Source organism: Agelaius phoeniceus, chromosome 17, assembly GCF_051311805.1.
Source record: "Agelaius phoeniceus isolate bAgePho1 chromosome 17, bAgePho1.hap1, whole genome shotgun sequence".
NCBI classification, from domain to species: domain Eukaryota; kingdom Metazoa; phylum Chordata; class Aves; order Passeriformes; family Icteridae; genus Agelaius; species Agelaius phoeniceus.
In genome coordinates, this window is record NC_135281.1 from 10225336 (window position 1) to 10249297 (window position 23962).

A 23962-nucleotide genomic window follows, 5' to 3' on the forward strand; every position below is an offset into this window, starting at 1 on the left:
ACATGAAAATTCAACATCTCCATTTGGGTGAAAGGCTTTAAATGCAAATTTCAGAATTTGGAAACTAGTTAGAGCTGGGTGGTCACTATTTCCCAGTGAGATCATCTCTGTTTCTGGAGAGACCTTCTTTTCCAACCATAATTGCAAGGATTCTAGTAGGAAAAAAGGCATGAAAGTGCCATATTCTGGAGTTTTAAAATTTTGCTTTCCATATTTATGACAGCCTTAGCAGACCTCGAGGGAGATGGCAGATAGCTTTTAGATGGGATTTTTTACAGGATGCAAAGGAAGTGTTTGTATGTATGTGTTTCAATATGTAACTGGATAAAGAGGAATTCTTTGGAATATATAAAGGGGCAGATCATGTTTTAAGAGGGAGGAAATACAGGAGCTGAAGAAAGGGAAAGAACAGATCTGAGCACCAGAAGTGAAGTGTTTGCACAGAAGTTTTAAGATGGTGGCTTGGGGTTTTTTTAATTGGTATTTTCTTATTAGCCATAGTGTTTTGGAAGGCAGTTGTGAAAGAAAAGCTTCCTAACTGGTGATCGGAGCCGATCAGTGATTTAAGGAATCATAACCTCATTGTTGATGTCATTCTGTCCCGCCAGCCCTGGCATCCCATGAGGGGCTTCTGTTTAAGTCCTCATTATTTTCTCTCTCTTACGAACCATTCCCATTTCACTCATGATGACGGAAACATTTCTACAATGCTTTCTTTAAAACAAAAATAAAAATAAAAAATACATATTGGAGAAAAAAAAAAAAAGAAAAGCCAACAGCAAAGCTACATGTCACTGCTGCTTGGAAGTGCTCTTGGTTTCTAATGGCTGGTGGGGAAGGACTGCGTGGTTTCCAGAATGACTCCTCCTGCTGTCTCCTTTTTGTCTTTGTTTCAACGTGTTTCTCTGAACAGTCAGAAGGTCAGTTTGAAAGATCGTGTCTTCTCCAGTCCCCGCGGTGCTGGCACCAAAGGGAAAGGCTCTCCACAGGCTCAGGGCATCAGGAGGTCCCCCAGTGCTGACCAGAGCATCGAGGACAGCCCGAGCAAAGTGCCCAAGAGCTGGAGCTTTGGAGACCGCAGCCGAGCCCGGCAAGCGTTCCGCATCAAGGGAGCGGCGTCGCGGCAGAACTCGGAAGGTGAGGCCTTGGGATGCCATGCTGGACCCTAAATTCCCAGCTGGCCCCAACATCCTCTCCCTCCCCACCTAAAAAGGGCAGAGCTGCCAGCCAAGGTGTTCTCCTTCTCCTTCTCCTCCCAGTCTTTTAGCTTGGAGTAGCCTGAGCAACCTGATCAAGTTGAAGATGTCCCTGCCGATTGCAGGGGGTTGGGCTGGAGGGCCTTTAAAAGATCCCTTCCAACCCAAACTTGTCAATAATGATTAGAAGAGGCAAGAAAACCCCTTCTGATACCCATGATAATGTTTATATTTCTGTATATAAGGATGGGGAAAGGAGGAAGAGTCAGGTATTGGGACAAGAGGAGATGACCTCAAGGTGTGCTGGGGAGGGTTAGGTTGGATATCAGGAAAAATTTCTTGACTGAAAGGGTGGTCAAGCCCTGGAACAGGCTGCACAGGGCAGTTGTGGAGTCACCTTTTGGAGGGATTTAAAACACATCTAGATGTGGCACTTGGGGACATGGTTTTGTGGCTGGGCTGGGCTGTGCTGGGGGAATTGATAATCTTAGAGGGCTTTTCCAACCTAAATGATACTGGGATTCACTGATACAGGGATATGTGAGAGCTGCAGTTGGCACTGCTGAATGTCACCTAAGCACATCCTGGGAAATGCTCTCAATCTGGATGCTCAGCAAAGGCTTCTCTGCTGCTTCCCCTGGGGTTGCTGTTCTTGATCTGCCTCATCTTTTCTTGTGCAGCACTGGCACAGGAAACAGTAACGTGTTGTGTTTCTCCTTCCCTGTCCCAAACCCAGAAGCAAGCCTCCCTGGAGAAGACATCCCTGATGAGAACAAAAGCTGCAACTGCGAGTTTGTGACAGAAGATTTGACACCAGGGCTCAAAGTCAGCATCAGGGCCGTGTGGTAAGAGAGGGAGAGGGGGGAAGCGGTTCAGAAAAACAAATTATAAAGAAAAATGAGAAGTGTAAAGCCTGAGAAGTGCTGGCAAATGCTGACATGTGTGTGCTGCAGGCTGCTTTTCCCCTGGGTGGCCTGCCCTGCTTTACAGACAATTTTGCCAGGAAGGGCAATTTTTGCTTAGGGAAGGAATAAATGGAGAAACAGGAAAATCCCCCGCAGGGATGCATCCAAATGACAGTTCTCACCAGCTCTGAATGTAATGCTGACATTTCTAAAAGTGGTGCAGAGAGCACATGCACAGATGACTGTCCAAGGGGCATCAGGGACCCCCTGGTGCAGACAAGGCTTCAGCCACCAGCCCCCGCAATCCCCTTCCTCTCTCCTCTTGCTGCATCCTCTCCCAAACCCACAGGGTTGGGATTTATTCCATTTTCCTTCCAGAGCAGCTCCCTGCAGTGTTTTTTATCCGCCATGAAGCAGGTCAGGCTGCACCCAGGGATGTGGGATGATTTTGCTCTCTGTCTCCTGCAGCATTATGAGGTTTCTGGTCTCCAAGCGCAAGTTTAAGGAGAGCCTTCGGCCCTACGACGTGATGGACGTCATCGAGCAGTACTCAGCTGGGCACCTGGACATGCTCTCCCGGATTAAAAACCTTCAGGCCAGGCAAGAGACCCCTCTTTTTGCCTCATTTTCTACTGCATTTTGTTCACTGTGGAGGTATTTTCAGGAGAGACACTTCTCTTTCAGCTACAGCTTATTCTCTTCCTTTTAAAGACAAATCCCCATGGAAGACATCAGTGCTTATGGCTGGAACCCACGGGGACAAGCAGGTCTTTAGGTCTTTAGGGACTGCCCTAAAACTCCCTTACTGCCCATCTCAGGACATACAGAAATCATGGCTCATCCTCCTGCTTTATTTTGGGAGCTTTTGGCAATATGGTACATCCCAATATCGGTATCTCCATGGTCCTCCTGGCACCGTGCAAAGTTTCGGTGCCCCAGTGTTAAGGCTCATGTGGGTCACTTGGTACCTTTCTGGGAGTGAAATAAGCCAAAATTTGATGTCCTGGCTGTGGCCCTGCTGCCACAGACACAGAGAGCAGTGAGGAGGCAGCAGCTCCCTCCCACCGTTGGGATGCTGAGCTGCTTCAGGAGGAATCCCTCCTCGAATGGCACAGTCTGCTGAAAATCCATGCAGATGGGAGTGTCTCATCCAAGCCCACCAACGTAGGTGGGGTTTAGCTGAGCTGCATTTCAGCTTCTGTGCTCAGATTTTAGGGCAAGATGTGCTCATTTTAATAGGAGAAGGAATGTGGAAAAGAGAGAAATGGAACCGAGAAGGTTCCATGTTTTTCATGTTTCTCCTGGAAGAAAAAAAACAAACCCTCAAACACAGAAGTTTGATTCCTTGAACAGAGGATCAAAGTTTAATCTTTTAGTCTGACCACTCTTCCCTCAGCCCTGATGGGAAAAGTAGACCCCAAGCCTCCAACAGCCCCGGTTGTGTTGGCTCAGCAGAAGTAGCTCCAGTTCTGCAGAGTTTGAAGGACACCCAGAACTGTGGCAGGGCTTGGCCATAGGCAATCTCCAGTCAAAAAAAATACACCATTTTCTTTTACACTTGGAGAATGAAATTGCTTCCCTTGATGGCTGTGGCAGCCCAGTTTCCCCTAAGAAACCATTGAGGAAGTTTTCCTTTCATTTCAGACCCATTTAAGTCCCTGGTAGAGTCAGCAAATGTGAAGAAAAAAGAAGTGTTTGTGTATGCAAACAGCTGACATGAACCTCAGGAATGAAGTAGGAAAATTGTCTTGGGAAAAAGAGGAGTCTCTGTTCTGCCATGAATCTCTCAGAGACCATTTTAACTCTGCTATTTTTGATGTTCAAGACGCAGAGGTATCTTTCTCAGCTCTGCTGCACACTGTGCTTTTCCCAGAAGGAACATTCTCCCTTGCAATGGAGACCAAAATATCCTGGAGAATTTCCTCTGTGTGAGCCTCTCACTCCTGTTCTGAACAAATTCAGTGATCATAGATCCAAGATGTGTGACTGAATATAGAGTGAGAAGAGGAGGAGGGAGGGATTGAGATTTCCTAACTTTAGTAACCTGAAACAAGAGGCCTTGAGGCCACCTCTGCAGTGGGTACTGGGCATTGGGGTTGTCATCTCTGCTGGCTCCAGGTGGGATGCCCGAGTCTCCAGCACCCTGAGGGCTGTGGCAGATTGCCTCACCACCCATCCCAGTCTTTCAGGGACATGTGCTGCAGAGACAAAGCAGTTTGGTTTGCTTTTTTAGGGAGGTTGGGGTACAGAATTGCAGCTTTCAAAGACCAAATTGGATTCTCCTCTTAGCTGTAGGTCTGGGACTGTGAGGGTGAGGTTCTGGGGCTGGACAAGGCCACCACCCATCCTCTCACAGGGAAGCCAGGAGGACCAGGAGCTGCTTCAAATGCATGAAGCACCTGGATTTGGTATCCAAGACTGCCAGGCAGCTTCACTGGTTTCACTGTCCCCCCAGAGCAGGAGATCAGTGATGGTGATGGGAGCAGACCCCTTTGGGGCCACCCTTTGGGCGCCAACATGTCCCATGCCTGGGCACCTGCCCAGTACAAGTGGAAGGGCCCCCTGTAGACAAGGCCATGGCCAATGTTGGCCCCTGAACCCATCTGGTGAATCCCAGAGAGGAAGTCATGGGGCATCTTGGAGAACAGATGTTTTAGTGGCCCTTTCCTCCATCAGTCAGAGCCCCGTGCTCTGCCTGTCAGCCCAGCTCAGCTCTGACTTCCCCTAGCCAGGGCTGTGGTGGATTAAACCTGCATCCAAGCACATTTCTGGGGTGTTTACATGTACTTTCCTCTTTAACCAGTAAAGCCTGTGTCACTGTGTCTGCAATGTGCTCTTTTCAGTGTTGTGTTCACATTGTCTCGTGTTCCATCCTGACACCTTGCCAACCATGGATGTCTCCCATTCATTGAGTTATCCAGCCCTGCAGCGCTCCTCGCCGACTCCCAGCAGCTCATGCTTCCCTGAACTAGCTGAGGATGTGCTCTCTAGCACTGGAACTGAAAGGAGGATGAATATATGTTGTTTCATATCCAGCCACCTCAATGGGATATTGCCACACATATGCAAATATATTCCAGAGGGTAAAGCATGGTGCCTGTTATATCTGGGGCGGGGGGAGCTCCTAATGATGATGCAGTGGTGCCTAAATCTCCAAATCTTACCCTGAGGTGGGTAAGACTCTGGTTTTTCACCAACAGCCAGGTGGTAGGCGAGAGCCTTCTGTTTCCAGCAGAATATATTTTCAATTTCTCTCTCTCTTTCTCTCCCTGTCGTTCTGTTTGTCAGTTGTTTCTTTCCGCGGCTTTTCTCTGACCAACTTTTCTCTACGTGTTGCTTCATTATGCATTTTGCTGGTGTCTTTTTTCTTATTTACTTTGCCAGGATAGATATGATTGTGGGTCCCCCACCCCCTTCAACTCCCCGGCATAAGAAGTATCCAACCAAAGGACCCATGTATTCTTCCAAAGAGTCTCCCCAGTACTCGCCTAGGTTAGGATTCACCAAAATGCCGCTTTCTCCGGATGTTTTTTTCATTTGCTTAATGTCAAACCCCCTTCATGCCAGTTATATGACGGCATTTCTCACTTAGCAGTGCAGCCTGCTAAATCAAGACTCACTTGCTGCTCTGGGTGTGCTCTGATTTGCCTTCAAGCCAGAGGGGAATAAAAAAGGGGATGTTCGTTCAGTCATCAATAACCATCAGTTCCTTCAGCGAGCCTATTTCATATTTTCAGTCTTCTTCGAGGTGTTAGAAAGCTAAATTGTATGTTTTTAAAAGATCTCATATTTTATCAGGCTGTCCTTAAACGCAGAAGGTGGAATATTTACCCACAAAGCCAATATAAAGTGAACAATCCACTTCCTAAAGGATGTCACCATCCACACACAAGCAAAGGAGCCTCTGCAGCTCTTGGGACAATGAAATGAGTTTATTTCAGTGGGCAAAGTAAGAATGAAGTGTTTTCTAGATGATGAACACAGTGATCTCTATTTCCTCCTGGTGCCACTCTGCTGACCATGGAGGAAAAAATTGTGTTAAAGTACTACAACCATGGGACTCATATTCTGAAAAATAAGAAATCAATTCTGATTTTCCAAGCAAAAGGAGCAGGAGTCAAACCCAGCCCTCAGTCACACAGCAAGATAGTTCTCATTAAGTTCTCTCCCTAAGTAAAACCATATATGCAGTTCATGCAATGAGGAATATATTCTCACAAAAATTCCCAATTTAGGACATTCTGAGGTCTGGGCAGCAAGGCCATGAGCTGGGCTGTATTTTCTCCTTGCACTGAGACCAGTAGAGCCCAAAGTAGGTATAAATATTTGCCAGAAAGTAATTTTCCATGCAGAAATAGTAGGTGATTTTTAAATGCAGTAAGCTTAGCCTCAAATATTTTCTTTCCCTAAATATATTTGCCTCCCTAAGAGCTAATATGTGACAAATCTCTTGATTTTTATTTAAGCTGCTCTGGGTAATCTTCACTAGAGAAATGTAAGTAAAAGAAATATTGAAAGCTTACCTTTTCCCATTCAGCTAGCTCAAACATTCAGAAATTGAATTTTCTGGAAGCCCAAAGCTTTATGTTTGAAAAAAAAAAATGCTTTCAGAAAAGTAATTTTTCCCATTCTTCCTCCCTGCCAAAAGAAGGCTTTGAAAACAAAATAACCTTGCTATCTGCAGAAACATTTATATTTAAATTTAAAAATACAAATTCAAATGGATTTTGTTGTATTTAACCTTTAAGATGATATGTCAGACAAGCCTTCACTAAAAGCAAGATTTTCATGTGAAAACTTGTGCCTCACACACAGCAAAGATGATTAATGGATCTGAGGGAAGGAGGCCTCAAAATGGAATATTTATTTTATTCAGTCCAAGACTGTTGCTGTATCAGCTTCATGATAATGACTTTCCCCCCACCATTTATACAGTTTCTAATACTGATTGAAAAATCTTTGCACATGCCCACAAGGCTCCTGGGATGTTTAGACTTTTTTTCATAATTTCTCCTTTTCCCAATGATTTTTTTTCATTTCCCCCTTATCAAGCTGTGGCTGCAGAAAGCAGCAGGGTACAGAAGGCTGCTGAAATCTCCGATCCCACCCATGAAAAGGAATGTGCTACACCTAATTTTTGGCAGTTTCATCCTCCCACAGACACCTTGTGAGGTGCTCAAGGGGCTGATGGGTGGGAACCAGAGCTCTGAGCAGCCCCAAGCCCAAATCCAAAACCCCTGGGTCAGGCTCTGCTGCTGCCATGATCTTTGTCCTGTGAGGTCCCTAGGGATGGCTCCAGCCTGTCCTTTTTAGTCTGCACCCCCTGTTTTAGCCAAATTCTGCCCAGAGAAACATCATGGGAGGGATGTCCCATGAGCTGTCTTCACCCTATGGATTGCTCAGTTCCGCCCAAATCTTTCTGCAGGCAGCTCCCAGAAGAGGCAGGGGGATCCTGGTAGGTGCCCACAGCTGTGGTTTGGCTGATGGTGTTTGCTCCATGCTCTGCACACAGGCAATTTGGATAAAATTCCCTCGATCAGCTGATTTAGCCTAGAACAGGTGCAATCTCAGCTGTAATTTTTAGAAAACAGTTGTTGATCTAAATTTGTCCAGAGCAAGTTTTATTGCCAAATGAAGGGGTAAGTAGCCAGTCCTGTGACATGGATGAAGGGGGTTTGGCTTCAATGCCTGGATTGTTTACAAAAGTTTATAAGAGATAAAGGAAAAAAAAAAGGAAAATACTTGACTATCTATTCCCAAACACTTCATTTTTATATCATTTGAGCCGTTTGACCTTTTGATGTCTGCTTCTGGCCCGAGGGTGACAAATTACACCTCTTTGCATGCACTGTTAGCATGAAGCATAATGAAGCATGAGAAAACCTGCACTGTGGCTGATGCAAGAATTTACATTTTTTTTGTATCATTAGAAAGAAGGAAAGACAGTAAAGTCCACTTTAAAGAGCAATCCCCTCTCCTTTCTCCCTCCCAAACTGAGGCCCAGCAGAGCCAACCAAGGACAGCAGATGGCACAGTTGGTTGTGCATCCTTAGAAATCTCTGAATCCTCTTCTGCCAGGAAAGGAAGAACATGGGGTTGGCTCTTCCAAAGCTTCAGCTGAATTCTTCCCTCTGCACATGTGTATTTGGCACAGCAAAATTAAGTGTTCAGAAGACACAAATCTCCCCATGGGCTGTAGTGTAGAAGTGGGGTGGGCACCCCAGAAGATTCTTGGTCCTTTGTCTGTAAGAACATAAATGCAGTAAGAACATAAATGATCCCCTTCTGCTTGCTAAAGTGGAATATGTTCTTTCTTCTTCATCTTTTGAGCTTTGTTGCCCAGCTGGGACAAAATTTCAAAATCTTGTAATGGCTAAAAGGACCCTCTGCTCTTGGTGGTTCTGAGCTAGGTGCAGATGGGTTGGGGAGCTCACAAGGAATTTCCTCTTTTCTCCTCTATCAGATAAGGCACAAATGAAATCTGGGCTCTGCTGAGGGTAGGAGCATTCTCCTGTGCTCCAGCTTGTGCCATGGGAAGCAAAGGGGTGGGAGACCTTGAGACTGGTTTCTCCCATAAAGAGAGAAGGACTTGGTTCACCTTCTCCCCTCCCTGCACTGAATCCAGAGGCCCAGAGCTGCCCCCCTGCACCATCCTTGGTGCTGCTCTGCCTCCAAGGAGGGATCTGGCTCTGCTTCCTGAGCTGTGGAACACAACCACCCCAGGAGTCAGGACTGTGTTCAGGTACAGACACAAAGGGAATGAATCAAGCAGGAATTCTGAGCTCAGGTGTCAATTATATAATGGGAAGGGGCTTCTGAATGCTTTATGGGTGAGCTCTGGGAAGGGCTTCAGCCCTGCTCCTAAATCCCAGCAGGTCTAAAGGCGAGTTGTGTCCTTGAAGGTGAGCAACAACTTAGTGCTCTTCTTAGTGATCACTCCAGCTGTGAAGGCTCCAGCAGGCCCCTGAAATGGGCCATGTGAGGGTCACTCATGGATAGCTCTTCTCTTCAGATATGAAAGACAGCAGAGGTCCTGCCTTGACTTCTGCAAGGTTAGAATTAGGGTTAGGATGCAATGTTGGGTTCTCCTCTCTGTGTCACAGTCTGTCCTGCCTCCCTGCTCTACTCCACAGCTGCTGAGGGACGTCTCATTTCCATGAGTGGACATATTTCAGTGTCACTGCAGTGCTGGATGCAACAGGAGGACAGAGCACCCTGATTGTTCTTGGCCTTCTGCAATACTCAATAACATTTAGACTTTGGGCCTCTTTAAACTCGTGTTCATTCTTTTACCAGTCTACTTGCTTGTGCATACAGGAGAGGAGGTCATACAGTGGCTGTACCACGCCTTGGCTTGTGATTCCCCACCAAGGTAGCCCGAGGTACCCAATTTAACAGCTCTTTGCTTACATGGTAACAACTTTGTCCTAGGATTTCTTGTGCTGTATGTCCTGTCAGTAATTGCATCCCTCGTGGGGAGTTCCTGTAAATGTCAGTGACTTCCTTCTCCCATTACAAGAGAGAAATAAGGCATGCATATTCCTCACACTTGTAATTCCAGCACTTGGTGCTCCTTGTACTCCTGTGCTTATATTGCTAAGCAAAGGATCAAACATGGCTTTTTGAGCAGAACAGAATTCTGTCACATCCCTGCCCAAATCAAGTAGCTTCTGGGATCAAAGCTAAACTCTGAAACAATTGTTGGCTTATATTTTCTGTCTTTGGTATGATGTGCTCATCCACTTCATCTCTTTGAGCCAGATCTGGTGCTGTAAAGTGCTGTTGCTCTAATATAAGCTAAGGGAGCCACGCTGGTCCATTCCCACTGGTACCTGTCCCTCAGTGTCAACAGCCAACATCAGTATGAAGTCCCTGTCCAGTGTGAAGCAAACAGATGGCTCTTGTGTTGGAAATAGCCTCACGTCTCATTCCTTTCCTTGGTTTTTGTTTGTTCATTTTCCCCTGTCTGTCTGTGTTCAGCTCCTTCCTTTTCCTCCTCCTGGTGCATGGACCCATGGCCCACACGGCAGAACTGTGTAAGAAGCATTTTGAGTTTTCGCTCAAGATTCCTCAACTTGGTTTCAGTCAGATTAATTAACCCTTCTTTCCCCCTGCCACCCTTACATTTGGTGCATTATGCAAGAGTAAAGTTTGCCCAGCACAGAATTAGTCTATAAACCTGGCTGCCATTAAGAAGTTATTCCAAAAATGAGTTGCTCCCTGGACTTTGGAGGGATCAAGAAGCTCCAGTGTTTACTCTCCAGAAATTTATATTTGATGCCTCTAATAAAATTGAATTCCAGCTTCCAAACTGGTTCTGCTCTCCTCCTTTCTCTTCATATGGAGCTGTTAATCAACCCACGTGTTTCCATACTGGGAATAAGGAAGTGCAAATGTGATGTGTGTAAAGAAGCCAGTACCAAATTATGTTCCTCGTAACCTTTCCCAGTTGATTTGGCAGGAGCCTCCACTGCTGCTCCCAGCTGGGAGTCCTGCTAATAAAAAACAGTAAATCTAGCAGTACAAGTGTGAATTGCATTGATATGAAAACAGTTTGGTAATGTTTGGTGAGTTCTGGCCAAATTCAGCCTTGATGTAATTCCACTAAAACAGTTATCACTGCACCTGTTTGTCTGGATCTTAGGACAAGCAGCTTATTTTCATGGACATGAGAATTACACATGGACATTTGCATGGAGGAGAGGAAACTGCTGCAAAGACTGAAAAAGATCCCATTGATATTTGCTAGACAGAAAACTTGATCTTCCCCCAAAACAATAATTTCTCAGTGCAAATAAGAAGTTAATCGATTTGGAAGAAAGCCAGCTAAAGAAATTCTTTGCAGTGGGTAAATTTACTGTGCATAATGTGCCAGGTTTTATCTGTATAAACAGAAATGGATAATTTCAAACTCTGCTAATACCGCTCTGAATTTTGCATCTGAATTAACACTTCAGTGCCACTGCGTGTCTGTGAGTAATTTGGAGTGTTAGCTGGGAGAGAGGCTGTTGCTTTGTCCCCTGGAGGCACAACAAGCAGTGCCCTCCTCACCTGCTGCCTCCAACTGACTCCAGGTCCTTTTCCGGGGGTGGGGGGATTTTCTGATCCCGGTAGAGTTGACCAGATTGTTGGGAGAGGATCCTCCATGACCGACAAGGATCGGACCAAAGGGCCGGCAGAAGGGGAGCTGCCTGAAGACCCCAGCATGATGGGCAGGCTTGGAAAAGTTGAAAAACAGGTATCTTGGGTCAGGATGGGGTTCTTGTCAGAGGATGTTGCATGCATTGTGTTGGTTTTTCCTTGGCTTTTTCTTTCAGTGGAATGTTACCTTTTAGTTTAAAAAAAGTGAGAGCCCAGAGTACTTGAAAAAGAAGCAAGGTGGATGTTATGAAAAGGCACTAAATGCCTTGGAAGCCTAAGTGCTACTTTCAAACCAGGCACTTGGAGTCTAGTTTAGTGAGTTTGTCAACAGCCTGCATTATTTTTGAAGACAGCACATTGGTTTCTTTGCCACCACACTGGACACATTTCAAATGAGTCCTCGAGCCTGGCTGCTGGAGCTGCTGGCCTTGCTGAAGATTTAAAATCTTCCTAGAGCATAAGGCTGAGAAATCCCAATGGCCCTCTGAGCTCAGACAAGTGCAAAGTGAAGGAAGGAGCTGGAAGGGGCAAGTGTTCTCCTGCTTTTCTAGGACTTGGTGTGTGTCATAAAGATCAGAGGAGCCTAAGGAAAATCCTGTAACAAGGGGGAGACTTAAACCCTTCTGAACAGGACAATTAAATATTCACTAAAAGTTTGAGATGCTGTGGGTCAGTGTAGGCTGAGGTGATCTATGAAGCCCAGCCCCACACTTGTGCCTGGATGGAAGTTGCTCATACTCAGGATGTTGATGTGCCTCAGCCTGCAGATAGTGCTGGAACTGTGGTGTTTTTCAGGTTCAGTCCATGGAGAAGAAGCTGGACTTCCTGGTGAACATCTACATGCAGCGGATGGGCATCCCACCAACGGAGACAGAGGCTTACTTTGGGTCCAAAGAACCAGACCCGGCCCCTCCCTACCACAGCCCCGAAGACAGCCGGGAGCACATCGACAAGAACGGCTGCATCATCAAGATCATCAGGTCCACCAGCTCCATGGGTCAGAAGAACTTCTCCGCCCCACCAGCCCCGAGCAACGCCTGCCCGCCCTCCACGTCATGCCAGCGGCAGAGCCACGGCTCCTCTCCCATCGGGGACCCCGGCTCGCTGGTCCGGATCCCGCCTCCGCCCTCCCACGAGCGCTCCCTGTCCGCCTACAGCGGCGGGCACCGGGCGAGCAGCGCGGAGTACCTGAGGAACGAAGACATTACAACCAAACACCACGAGAGTGCCATGAGAGACAGCGACACGTCCATCTCCATCCCCTCGGTGGACCACGAGGAACTGGAGCGCTCTTTCAGCGGCTTTAGCATCTCCCAGTCCAAAGAGAATTTGGACATCCTTAACAACGGTTGCTATGCAGCCGTGGCCAAAATCAGACCCTACATTGCAGAAGGGGAGTCAGACACCGACTCTGACCTCTGCACGCCCTGTGGTCCCCCCCCAAGGTCGGCCACGGGTGAGGGACCCTTCAGTGACATGGGCTGGTCAACCCCCCGGCAGTGAAGCCTCCCTGCAGCCGCCGAGCCGCGTCCCAGCGCTGGCAGCTGCCTGCTCCAGCTGTCCACGTGTTGAACTTCTCAAGGAGATTGACAGCTAAGGTTTTCCTCTTTCTAGGACACCCTTAGCTGGCAGATACTTTCTTGCAGCTTACTCTGGGGGGGACAAGCAGGTCCGAGCCTGCACTTGTGGAAGAGGTCACGGTGACGAGCGAACTGGAGCCGTGAAGTCCAGATTTCTTTCATACTCTCTTTCTAAGATCATTAGGTGAAACTTTCATGGCGCAGAGTAGGCAATTTGCATTTCTTGGGAATCTTCAGAAGCGCAGGGCGGGAATAAATCAACCAGCCAGGGCTTTTGTAGATCACATTAACTGGTGGCTGACAAGTGTTAGGTGGGAATTGATATGTCATGGCAGGAGCTGATCACACCTCTAGGTGTTTTGGAGTCACAGACAGAATACGTGTCTGTTTCTGGCTTAGGTTTCAGGGCACGTGTAATAGTGAGGGGTTGTTACTCTGTGGTTCCTCATTAACTGTCAGGAAGGTGACGTAATTCCGATATAATACATGGAAAATCCCTGGAGGAGAGGGATGGTGGCTGGGATATTTCCATGAGCAGCAGACGTGGCCTTAAGTGGGACTTGCCGGGGTACTACTCTGAACCAGAGCAGTTTGGAAATGATCCCATCTTGGGAAAAACTCAGAAAATATGAGCTTGAGTGCAAGAAGAGGGACAATCCAGAGGGCAGAGAAATGAGACAGAGAAGGAGGACGAGACACTATGGGGATGGAATTTTATATTTTTAACCATGTATTATATTTAATTATCTCTCCTTCTGCTGGCAAGGGACTTGGGGGTGCTTTGAAAGCAAAGACGAACCAAAGGCAACCCCTCTGGAGGGCTGTCATGATCCCAAGCCATTCTCATGGCCAGCAGCGCTGTTGGGGAGGCACAGCCACCAGGCAAAGGGAGAGGGTGGACATGCAGGATGCTGTGGTCCCTGCCTTGCTGTGAGTGAAGTGCTGAGCTCCATCCTCTGGAAGCCCTGTTGGTCAGAGTGGGCACTTTTCTTACAGTTTGCATCGTGCCTGAACACTTTATTGCACACACTATGCCCATGAAAATCTTTCCTTTCTTCTTCTGCCCTGCCAAGAACCTCACCCCCACATTCTCGGGACATCCTTTGGTTTGTTTGGATCCCTCAAGCTGAGTTAAGAGGCTCTGCTTTCTTTCTTTCTTTCTTCATGGTCTTTCAGAAGCCTCTTGCCCGTGCTTGCCTGCAAGTTGTGCCAATCCCAGTCTGCTCCATTTCGTTGTGGAAGCACTACCTTTTGGAAAGGTCATTGTGTGGTTACCAGGAACCTCAGCAGCTCCTTCAGCTGGGGGAAGGCAAGGGGAAAAGTGATGCTCCAAGTTTCTTTTGGGACCAAAACAAAGCCACAAAGTGATCCTTTACATGGATAAGTTGGTAGGGGTTTTTATTTGCAAGGGCATGGATCAGGAGAAGTTTGGTTTGGGATCTGTTTCCAGGGCTGGGACACCATTGCTGGCGTTGTGCCTCTGAACCTTGCTGCGCATCCACAGCCCAAATCCCACACGTGTTTTCTGCTGTGATTTCAAACCCTGTCTTTCCACATTTTCCCTGTGTCATATCAAGAGCCTGTTAAGGCTATTTAGGTGACAACTTCATTTCTGTGTGGCCTTTGAGAGGCTGGACATTGATTTGCTTGGGGTGAAGGGAGACTCACAGTCTTTTCCTCTCCTCCTGTTTGCTTGACCAAACACAGCAACCAGGGGAGACCCAGGATAATTTTGGCCTTAGGGAAGATGTGGGTGGAGTCTGACAACTTGCAGACAGGAAATAAAACCATTATTTTGCTAGTGCCCAGGGCCAGCACACAGGTCTTATCATGGAATGAGGAAGGGGGAAGTATCTTCACAACTTTTCCTGCCATTTTTCACCATTCAGGAGGGGAAAACCTTGTTCTTAGGGAGAAATTGGGCTTCCAGCCATGCTAGTTCTTTTCTTTCCCCTCTTGAACCATGTTTTTGTTAACTTCTGCAGTTTTTTCCTCTCTGTTTGTGCTCCAAAACTCCTCCTGGCTCCAGATTCCTTTGTGCAGAGTTAACGCAGCGATGCCCTTGACTTCCACGCAGTGACAACTTTAAATGCCAAATGTCTGTAAATTGTGCAGATTTGCCTCTGGTGTATTCCAAAATGAGATCCTTTCTGCTAGAACAAGAAGTGTCAGCAGGTCCTAAATCAAATGTGTGGCCTGGGCTTTCTACCGACCACAAGAATGGAAATTGCATTTGGTGAGGCAAAAATCGACATTGCTCCAGCCAGCTGCTCACTGCAGATTTTGTCCAAATCAGAGATAAAAAAGATTTATTCTCTTATTTGTTTGCAATTACTTTTCAAGGCCTGCTAGAAATTTGGCACAGAGGCTATGATATAGAGGCAGGAATGCCAGATGAGGATGAGGATGAGGATGATGCCATGCAGTCCTACTGCAGCACAGGTGCATGACTGGTCTTCAGTGAGAGAATCACAGAATCATCCATTCACAGAACCACAGGATGGTTTGGGTGGAAAGAGACCTTAAAGGGGTTGCATAGGAAAAATTGAGTTTTTCCTCTTCAACTTCCTGCACTAGAATCTATAAAGATCTTTTGAATTGTATCTTGAAAAGTTGTTGGATTTGTCCCGTAATCAGTGATTGCAAAAAACTGGTTTTATACACATTTCACACAGAATTCACATAGAATTTTTCTTTGAAGGTATGAGAAGTATTTTTCTGTGGCGTCATATCAAAGAAAGTCTTACACACCTCCATGCACAACCATGCCATGAATCATTTCTCATTCATCTAGGCAAAACCCCATGGACTTTGGGGTTAACTTACACCAGAATTAGCTACAAATAACACTCATAATTTCCATGAAATTATTTAAGACTGCATAAATAATATCAGGTCCTGCTTGTTGCTTATTGACATAAATAATGTCATTCTTCCCCTAAACCGCACTCCAATACTCTGTGAAAAGTCTTCCCTTCTAATCACTCAGCTCCCCCATGTCTGTACCACACATTCCTGGGGGCAGTCTCCTGCAAGAACCACCAGACTACAAGAAAATAAATCAGTTATGGGCTGCTGATAAGGCAGTCCTGATGACAAAGACCTTTAAAAGGCTGGGCAGGCAAACTTTGTCCCTCTGCTGAGCCTCTCTTGGGCTACTCTTTGCTTCCCTCTTCCTCCCAAATCTTACTCTGTATTTTTTGGAGGACAGAAACAAGTTCTAGACAATGCCAGGTGTGGATGGAGGAGTCCAAAGGGAGCTGAAGATGTGAAAGCCAAATTTCCAGCAGACCATCTTGAACTGCTCCATGGCTGCCCATGCCCACACTGGGCTCTGTGCCCAGAGCCTGCTTCCAGGTGTGTCTGTGCTGAATGTGAAGCCATGACCTCGGACCACAGCCTGAGCTCTGGTCTCCAAGAAATTTCTGTTTTTTTGGGTTTTTTTCGTAATCTGGGTCTAGGTCTGGAAAGAAATCCTGCAATTGGCCCACCCATGGGATGGAGCAATGCCTGGGGCTGGGACATGAAGTTTTTTGGTCCTTCAGGTCCAAGTGTGAGTTGAGGTGGTCTGAGGAGTTCTCTAAACAGGAGATGTGGCTGGAGATGTTGCAAGGTGGCCTTTCATAATGTGACCCCAAGACAGAGGAACAGCCATAAGTCAAGTTTCCCAATATTTGGGAAGGGACTTTAATGTTACTCAAGTGCAGATTTTGTATGTGAATTTCCTTGTTGACCCATTTTCTTAACAACAATTTTTAAAGCCAAAAATATCAAGGAGCTTACCAAAACCAAACCTCTCACCCAGCTCAGAAAGCTATTCTATTTCTTTAGACAGACTATGTAACAGATCAGATTTTCTAAAATTTGCATTTTGTTTCAAATGCTGCTTAATAGGTCCAAATAAATTTTGCAGGGTCATTGCTATTTACGGATAAATAGGTATATTTTTACATTTTTAATTGATTTTTTAAATTTTAAATTATGTGAATTTTTAGAAAAAGTTTGTATAATCTACCTGAGAAGCCAGAGCATCACCTCAGATACAAATACTCCCAGATAATTGCCCAAGAGAAAAGAAAAACACCTTCACTCATACTTTTCCCAAGAGGGAGCCACTGGAAACGTCATTTTCCTGATATCCTCAGACCACCATGGTCACAGCAACATTATTGCTAAGACTAAAATGTAAGTACTAAAAGAGAAACTGAAATTCCTAAGGAATTTACCCAAAGTTGTCCCATACAAAGACCCTTAGCAGTGAGTATTTTGTTGGGAATGTTAAAAAGCCCAGGAGCAGGACAAGGATTTCTGTTTCTCCATCATGTGAACACTCAGGCTGAGCGAACCCTGAGCCTCCAACATTTTCTTCCCAACCCACAGCTGCATGCCCACATCCTCCCCATCCTCTCTCCATCACGGGTCAGCCTCTTCTGTTCTCATCAGCTTCCTTTTCCTGAGCCACAAACAAGGAAATCAGATACAAAAGCTCCTTCAGCTGCAGGTAGCATTGAGGAGAGGGCTGTGGGGAGGGCTGAGGGCAGCAGCCCCTCCGAGCCCTGCAGGGTCTCTGCTGCTCAGAGGTGTAAAAGCAAACCCTTGCTTTTAGCACACAAACACCCCGACTTTTCTGCCTCGTGGAGCAAAACCCGCTCTGTGCAGGGGTGTGGGTTCACTGGTTTTTTTTAACAATAACAATAGGGTGGGTTTTTAATAATAAGGATAATAATACTGCATAGGAATCTTCTTTAGTATATCTTAGTGTTTGATGCCCCAGTGACACAATACTGCTTGCCTTACCTTAGTGTCTAGAGGGAGAGGGGTCACACACCTTTTGATACACTATTAATCACGCTTTGAATTTAGGTAGCAGCAGGAACCTTTTTAACTTATGAATGTGCTTTCTGGACTATCTCACTGACTGTACTCTCAATTTTTGCCTGCTACTGCATGCAGCCTGAGATGAGTAGACAGCAATATGCTCCAGCTGTATCTGCACTCCCAGATTGCTGTAGTACCTGACAAGGTAAACATTGCCAAAAGCATCACCCTGGGGAGAGGCTGTGCTCCCAGGGAGCCACCTCGCAGGGTGCTGCGGTGCTTCTGTAGGCAACACTAATATACCAAGTGTCTTTCATGCTGCAACTGGTCATCACCCCATCCCTCTGATACAGCATGCACAGACTCCATTTCTACTGCTTGTAACTACAGGGTAAAAAAAAACATGTTTGTACCTGTGGTTCCTTCAAATGTGTAAATGGGGAGGAGAAAATACGAATTGTATTGGCTGTGTGTCACAACCTCCTTTCCACCTGGATGCCTCTGAAAAAGAGCATCCCAGATAGCCCTTGCTGTGGGTTTGGAGGAGCAGGCAGTGCCAAGGATGGAGGCCTGGTCTTCATTTCAAAGATGCCATTTGAACCCACACGTGTGGGACCTGCCATATGTCTGGTTTAATTCCTGTAGGATTCTCTCACCTGCATCCAGCCCTGGGGTGCCACGTGCTTTTGTGCCTGCAGCACAGCCCAAGGTGCAGGGGAGAGGGTGACTTCCAAACCTTGGAAGCCACTCTTTGGAAATTCCACCCACCCTTCTCTACAGCCTTGGTGGTCTCAGGCACCCTGGAACTGTGCCATAACCATTCCTCATGGAAGCATCTCTCGCTCTCCTTACAGAGTGGTGCTGAGCTACATTTTCATCTCCATAAACATTTTGCCAGTGTTCTCCCCACTGCAATACCAGGCTGCCATGAGGCCTTCAGGGTTTGCCCATCTTGCTGGTGTTTGCAGTCTCTCCTATCTCTTGGCACTGCTGCCATGACTGAGTTTGACCCCAATTCCTCCCCTTCCTTGCCCAGACTATTTACCAGGGAAGCTGTAATGCCAGAACTCTGCTCTGAGTGGCCTCATGGCATGGCATCACCAGATGCACCAGAGAGCCTTTGTGTTTAGTTAGCATGACAGTTTTGCTTTTTATTGGCAATTTATTTGCTTCCTCATTGAGCCACCATGGCCTCAACACATCCCTGGTTTGTTCTGCTGAAGCTTTTCCATACGGGGGTGGGGTCTGTGCTGTCTCTCTCTGCCCTCTGAGGGTTTGTCCTCGTGGCTTTAGCTGATTAAAGTGAAACAGGGATGAGGTCTGGCTCAGGTTTTCTTGTCCAGGTGAACATCTCTGAGGAGAGCTCACAGGCTCTACCAATGGAGATGTTTTTGCTCCCTGAAGCCAGAGCTGTTTTCAAGAGCCTTGTCCCCTTTGGCAACCCACAGATGTGGCTGTGCATGCCAGGCTCCAGCTCGGTCATGGGGAGAGCTGGAAAGCAGCTGGTCCAAGCTGTGCTGTTTCCAAAGCTGCCAATGAACCTGGAAGCACTTTGCCCTCTCCTGATTCCTGTAAATACAGCTGCAGGTGGATTGTTCAAGCAGCAGCTGTTTGCCTGGTTCTGAGAAGCCGCAAGGCTTTCCAAAGCTCAGTGCCAAGCCCAGGCTGGATTTCACCTGCAGCTATGCCTATAATTTTAGGGCAGGGTTAATGATTTCAGGTAGAAGCCATGCCAGAGCCTCCAGTTTGGGTGGTTCTGACCCCAAAACAAGGCTGAATGTCACGCTGCCAGCAAAGCCTCTGCTGGAATTTCAGCTCCATTTGACACTGATGACTGTGGATGTGGAGAGATGCTCTTTTCTTCCCACTCCACACAAGAAAAGCTCAGCACAAGCCTTGCAAGCCACAATGGGAAAATACCTCCTTATTTCAACATGCCACGGGCACCTCCCTTTAGAGCAGCAGCAGCATTTCACAGTAACTGCTTAAACTTGACCAACACAGTGGCCATGATCCAGTGTTTTCCATATGCAGTGATGCTCATGAAAAGGATCGATCACAGGTGTGGGTGTGGTTCTTGAGCCTCTCCACAAACACCGTGCTCAGCCTTGCTGAGAACCTGAGGACAAGCCATCAGGGCTGGTGACAGGTCTGCTCTGTCCTGCCTGCCTATTCACACTGGTCCAGCATCTTCCCTGGAGCTGGAGTTTCCCCATGCTCCTGTCAGCAGACAGGATGGAGACCTTTCTTTGTTGGTTACTCTTCCCTCCCCCCAAAACCCTGAATTTTGACATTTCCTCACTTTTTCTCAAAAAATTCACGCACAGTGTAGAATACCTGAGACTTTCAGGAACACCAAGACAAAACAAGACATAGCTGATAAATGAGAGAGATTTTGTTATTTTAAATCAAGAGCAGATTTTAAACATAGCTGCAGTTGCTGCGTGGTATATCAAACGCTTTAGGAGATTCAAGAAATTATTCTTATAAATGTTTTATTCTTTTATCAGTAATTCATATAGGTGGGTGCCACTGTTCTTATACAGCAACAACACTCCACACACTAAAACTATATTCCTGTTTCTCCAGTATAGACACTGTATTTATGAAATTTATCTTGCTTGGTGTCACTTTGGCACATTATCCACATGTACTGCACACAGATTGCACATTACATGCCATGTGCTGATAGGTATCTCTACATGTAATCAACCTATGTGCATTGAACAGACACCAAAGTGTCACCTGCCTGGTTTGTGATGTGACTCAACATAACTGGGAAAAAGGAAAAAATGAACATCCTGTTTTGTTAAGAAATTCACTGCATTTGAATGCTTCTTTAAACAGATTTTATCAGGAAGCTAAAACACGAGATTGCCTCTGTGATGTTAATTAAAAAATACCTGAACAAAACAAACACACACAGCCCATAAATACTTAACAGCTACTGTATTCCTATATATTCTTCATTGCTATTCATCTGAACTGTAAATTCTGTACAGATTGAATGAAGCTCACAGTTTATCTTTGTCATAACCTGCAGGATAAAAGGACAACACAACTTTGGCTGCAGAAGCGTGTGCATGTGGTTTGAGTACATGCACCACGTGTGGCTGTGTGTGCATGTGGGTATGAACACGTGTGCACACGTGTTCTTTATCAAAACAGACAAAGCTGCATCTGAGATGCACAGGGGGGAAGAAAAGTTCTGTTTTGGAGGTGAGACAGTGGGTAAAATAAAACCAAATTACTTTTTCAATAATTTGTCTCGGTCAAAAAGGAAGATTTGCAGTGGGGATTGGTGTGTGTGACTGCCATCCCAAGGAGAAATCCCACTTCTGAAGGCAGCACAGCCCATGCAGCAGAGCGATGCAGTTCTTTGAGTGATAATTTCTTTGGCTTCCTTCCAAAAAAAGAAATATAATAGAGTGGCCAGTGCGAACTTCAAGTCCAAAAAGCCCATTCCTCAGATGAGTGGCCAAGCAGTTGTCCTGTGCCTTTGGAGATCCAAGGGCAAAGTCTTTTCATGCTGTGCCAGGGTGTCCCACGGCAGCGGTGCTGGCTGAGGGCAGTGCCAGGGTCTCCCACAAACCTACTGCCCAAGCAGAGGACCCCAGTGCCCCATGGCTCTTACCTTTGCCTACATTTAAAAAGCCCCTAGGTAAGACATGTTTAAGAAAAGAAACATTAAAAGCCCATCTTTGATCTTAGAGTTATGGAAGAAAGGACCGCGTTATAACCAATAAATCTCATTTTCTGAGCAGTCAGCCCACAGACTCAAATAGCCCCTATACAGAGATTTCACCAGCCTCACCAAATAAATCATCCTCTAGGACTGAATTTTGCCAATATTTTCACAGTTACAAGATTTATATTGGGTAGAGCTTACCCTTCAGTGTTTAATCTAAATAAACAAAGGCACGAAGAGGAAACTTTTCTGGTTTAATACTGCTGGATGCCTTGAATAAATAGTAATCAAATTTTTGCATTGGCCTGAAATTCATCTCTGGGTCCAAAGTTCTCAGCTGTAAGAGCTGCTTCAGCCCTGAACAGTTACTGAGCAAAGGGTACATCCTTATCTGGAGTGTGTTGCCACTTCCCTGAGATACCTTGACACTCCCATGGTTTGTAACAGCACCTGGCTCATTTGGCCTTACCTGGGCTAAAAATGGTTCACGTGTTTGTCCTGACAGTGAGAGCTGAGAGTGAATTTCCCGCCGGGAAGCGCCGGGGCTGGGCTGAGCCGGGAAGTTTGGTTGTCCTTTAGAAAGCAAAGACAGCTGCTGCTTTGCTTCCTTTCATTTGCTCTGTTGCCTTGGCTTTCTTGCACTTTCGTTTCATCTCCAAAGAATCTCTCATAATGCCTTTGGTACTTATGTACAATTTGAAAACATTTTGTATGTATGGAATGAGACACACTTTTCTCTTGTAAAATAGCAATCGGATTTTCTTTTCTCTCTTCTTCTTTTTCTTTTTCTTTTTTCTTTTTTTCTGTTGGTGAATGTGTAATTTCCTCTGTACATTTCAATCATGACTTTGTGCAATGTACATTTTATAGGGACAGGTGCCAAGGGAAGGACCTGTAGTTTTCCTAAGGGACTGGCTAGAAGCTGACAGACAGTCATACATGGTTTTACATGAGCACCGTGGAAAAGCAACGTAGCCCAGACTTTTACACTGAAGCACTGAGCGTGGGTCAGCTTGTACCTTCACAGGAATGACTGTGGCAGCTGCAAAACTCTTATTGTGTGGTGTGAAAAGCAACAGTGACGGTTGCAACTGGAAGGGAAATGGAGGAAAATTAAATAATCACAATCATTAATTTAAGCCTCGAAGCATCAGAATGGAAAATTTGCATTCAGTAAAAATACCAGAGATTTAACCTTCATGAGATGAAATACACATTTATTTTTCTTTGCACTTCTTCTGCTCTCTTTGTTTCTTTATTTGCGGGGATTTCTTGGCATTTTGGGGACGTATTTAATGGCTGATGAAGAGAAGAGAAATGGGGACCTGACTTCCTGACATTAAACCTCCACACATTTTCATTTCCAATGTTAGAATACATTTTTCTTTCTCGTGTATAAAATCAAGCTCATAAATCTCAGATGCCCTTAGTTACAAGGACACTGCCCTTCAGAGTCCTTTGACAATATTGACTCTCTTAAGGTTCAACATCAACCACATCCTGGCAGATAAAAGATGGTTACTGAAGCCTTTCACCCCCTGTGCCAGCTCCTTATCACCCTGCTAAAAATGGAGGTTGGTGTCATTGAGGTTCAGAGCCAAGAAATGGCACTGGCAAGGGAGTTACCCATGAGTTACTTTGCCTACCAGGCATCAGCTCTAAATCAAAAAAGTTGGATTTTGGAGCACTATCTAGGAGTGAAGTGGATTGACTGACAGTATTTCCTGTAGTGATCTTGGCTGAATAAACAGCAGTTCCATTTTGTAAGTGAAGAGGAAAATAAAGTCCCTCCATGCTGATATTTTTTTCCAGAATGATGCAGCATGGGAATCTGCCTGATCCAGGGCCTGGGTTTTAGAAAGCCTGCCAGTCATCTGGGCAAGGCAGTGGCAGAGGCTTGGCAGAATGAACAGTGTGCCCAGGCACAGCAGCTCCTGCTGGTGCCAGAGCTCTTGGCTGGGAGCCTCCAGCAGCTCCATCCTCCCCAGAGCTATTAGAGAAGCCCAGGTGTGAGCGTTTCCCAATGGATACAGCGCTGTGAGTGGCCTTCAACAGCATCATTATATTTCATCTCATTAGGTTTCACACCAGTGAGATAAATAGGAAAATTCTCAGCTTGCTGAGGCACATTCCCCAGTTGTCTGCACAGGATTATGAGCTGCATCCAAACACTGTCCTGCTGCATCCCACTGGGATTCTGGAGGAGCCAGACATGGCACCTGCTGTGCCAGAGCAGAGCTGCCAAGCAGACCTGCAGCCTTTTCTCACACATTTGCCAAGCCAAGAGAGGAGACCAGCAGGAGGAGGCATTGCTTTTCCTTGGGTATTGGCCTCCTGATTGTCTGGAAAAATCAGGAAGGCCCTTTCCCTGCAGCAGAAGTAAATATTGGAGTCTCAGGAAAAAAAAATAATTATATGAATAGAAACTATTTACATCCCTTAGGAGAGAAGTTGCTATCATAGGAACACATCTACCTGTCTCCTCACAGATAAAGCTCCTCAAGGAAACTGATTTTTATTCAAACTATTTGCCCTCAGTGTTGTTCAGCTCTTGGCCCATCAGGATGGTGGGAGCTGGGTCCCAGGGAGCTGTGATAACAACCTTCAGCAACTAAGCCATGATCCTCTGCAACT

At 46.1% G+C, this 23962-nt stretch overlaps 1 protein-coding gene across 16 annotated transcripts in view; it reads left to right on the plus strand.

The window, feature by feature from the left end:
• The window catches only part of KCNQ2 (potassium voltage-gated channel subfamily Q member 2), a 74931-nt gene extending 52371 nt beyond the window's left edge, over positions 1–22560 (plus strand). For 6 of the 16 annotated variants that reach the window (XM_054644393.2, XM_077187314.1, XM_077187315.1 and 3 more), the window contains 5 exons: positions 914–1137; positions 1933–2041; positions 2570–2701; positions 11216–11339; positions 12038–22560. In XM_054644393.2, coding sequence (XP_054500368.1) covers positions 914–1137; positions 1933–2041; positions 2570–2701; positions 11216–11339; positions 12038–12745 — 1297 coding nt within the window. In that variant the 3' untranslated portion in view covers positions 12746–22560. Of the gene's footprint in view, positions 1–913; positions 1138–1932; positions 2042–2569; positions 2702–5485; positions 5594–11215; positions 11340–12037 lie in introns of those variants that run through there. The other 10 variants (XM_077187313.1, XM_077187320.1, XM_077187317.1 and 7 more) reach the window with 5 other exon arrangements.
• The last annotated feature ends 1402 nt before the right edge of the window (positions 22561–23962 follow it).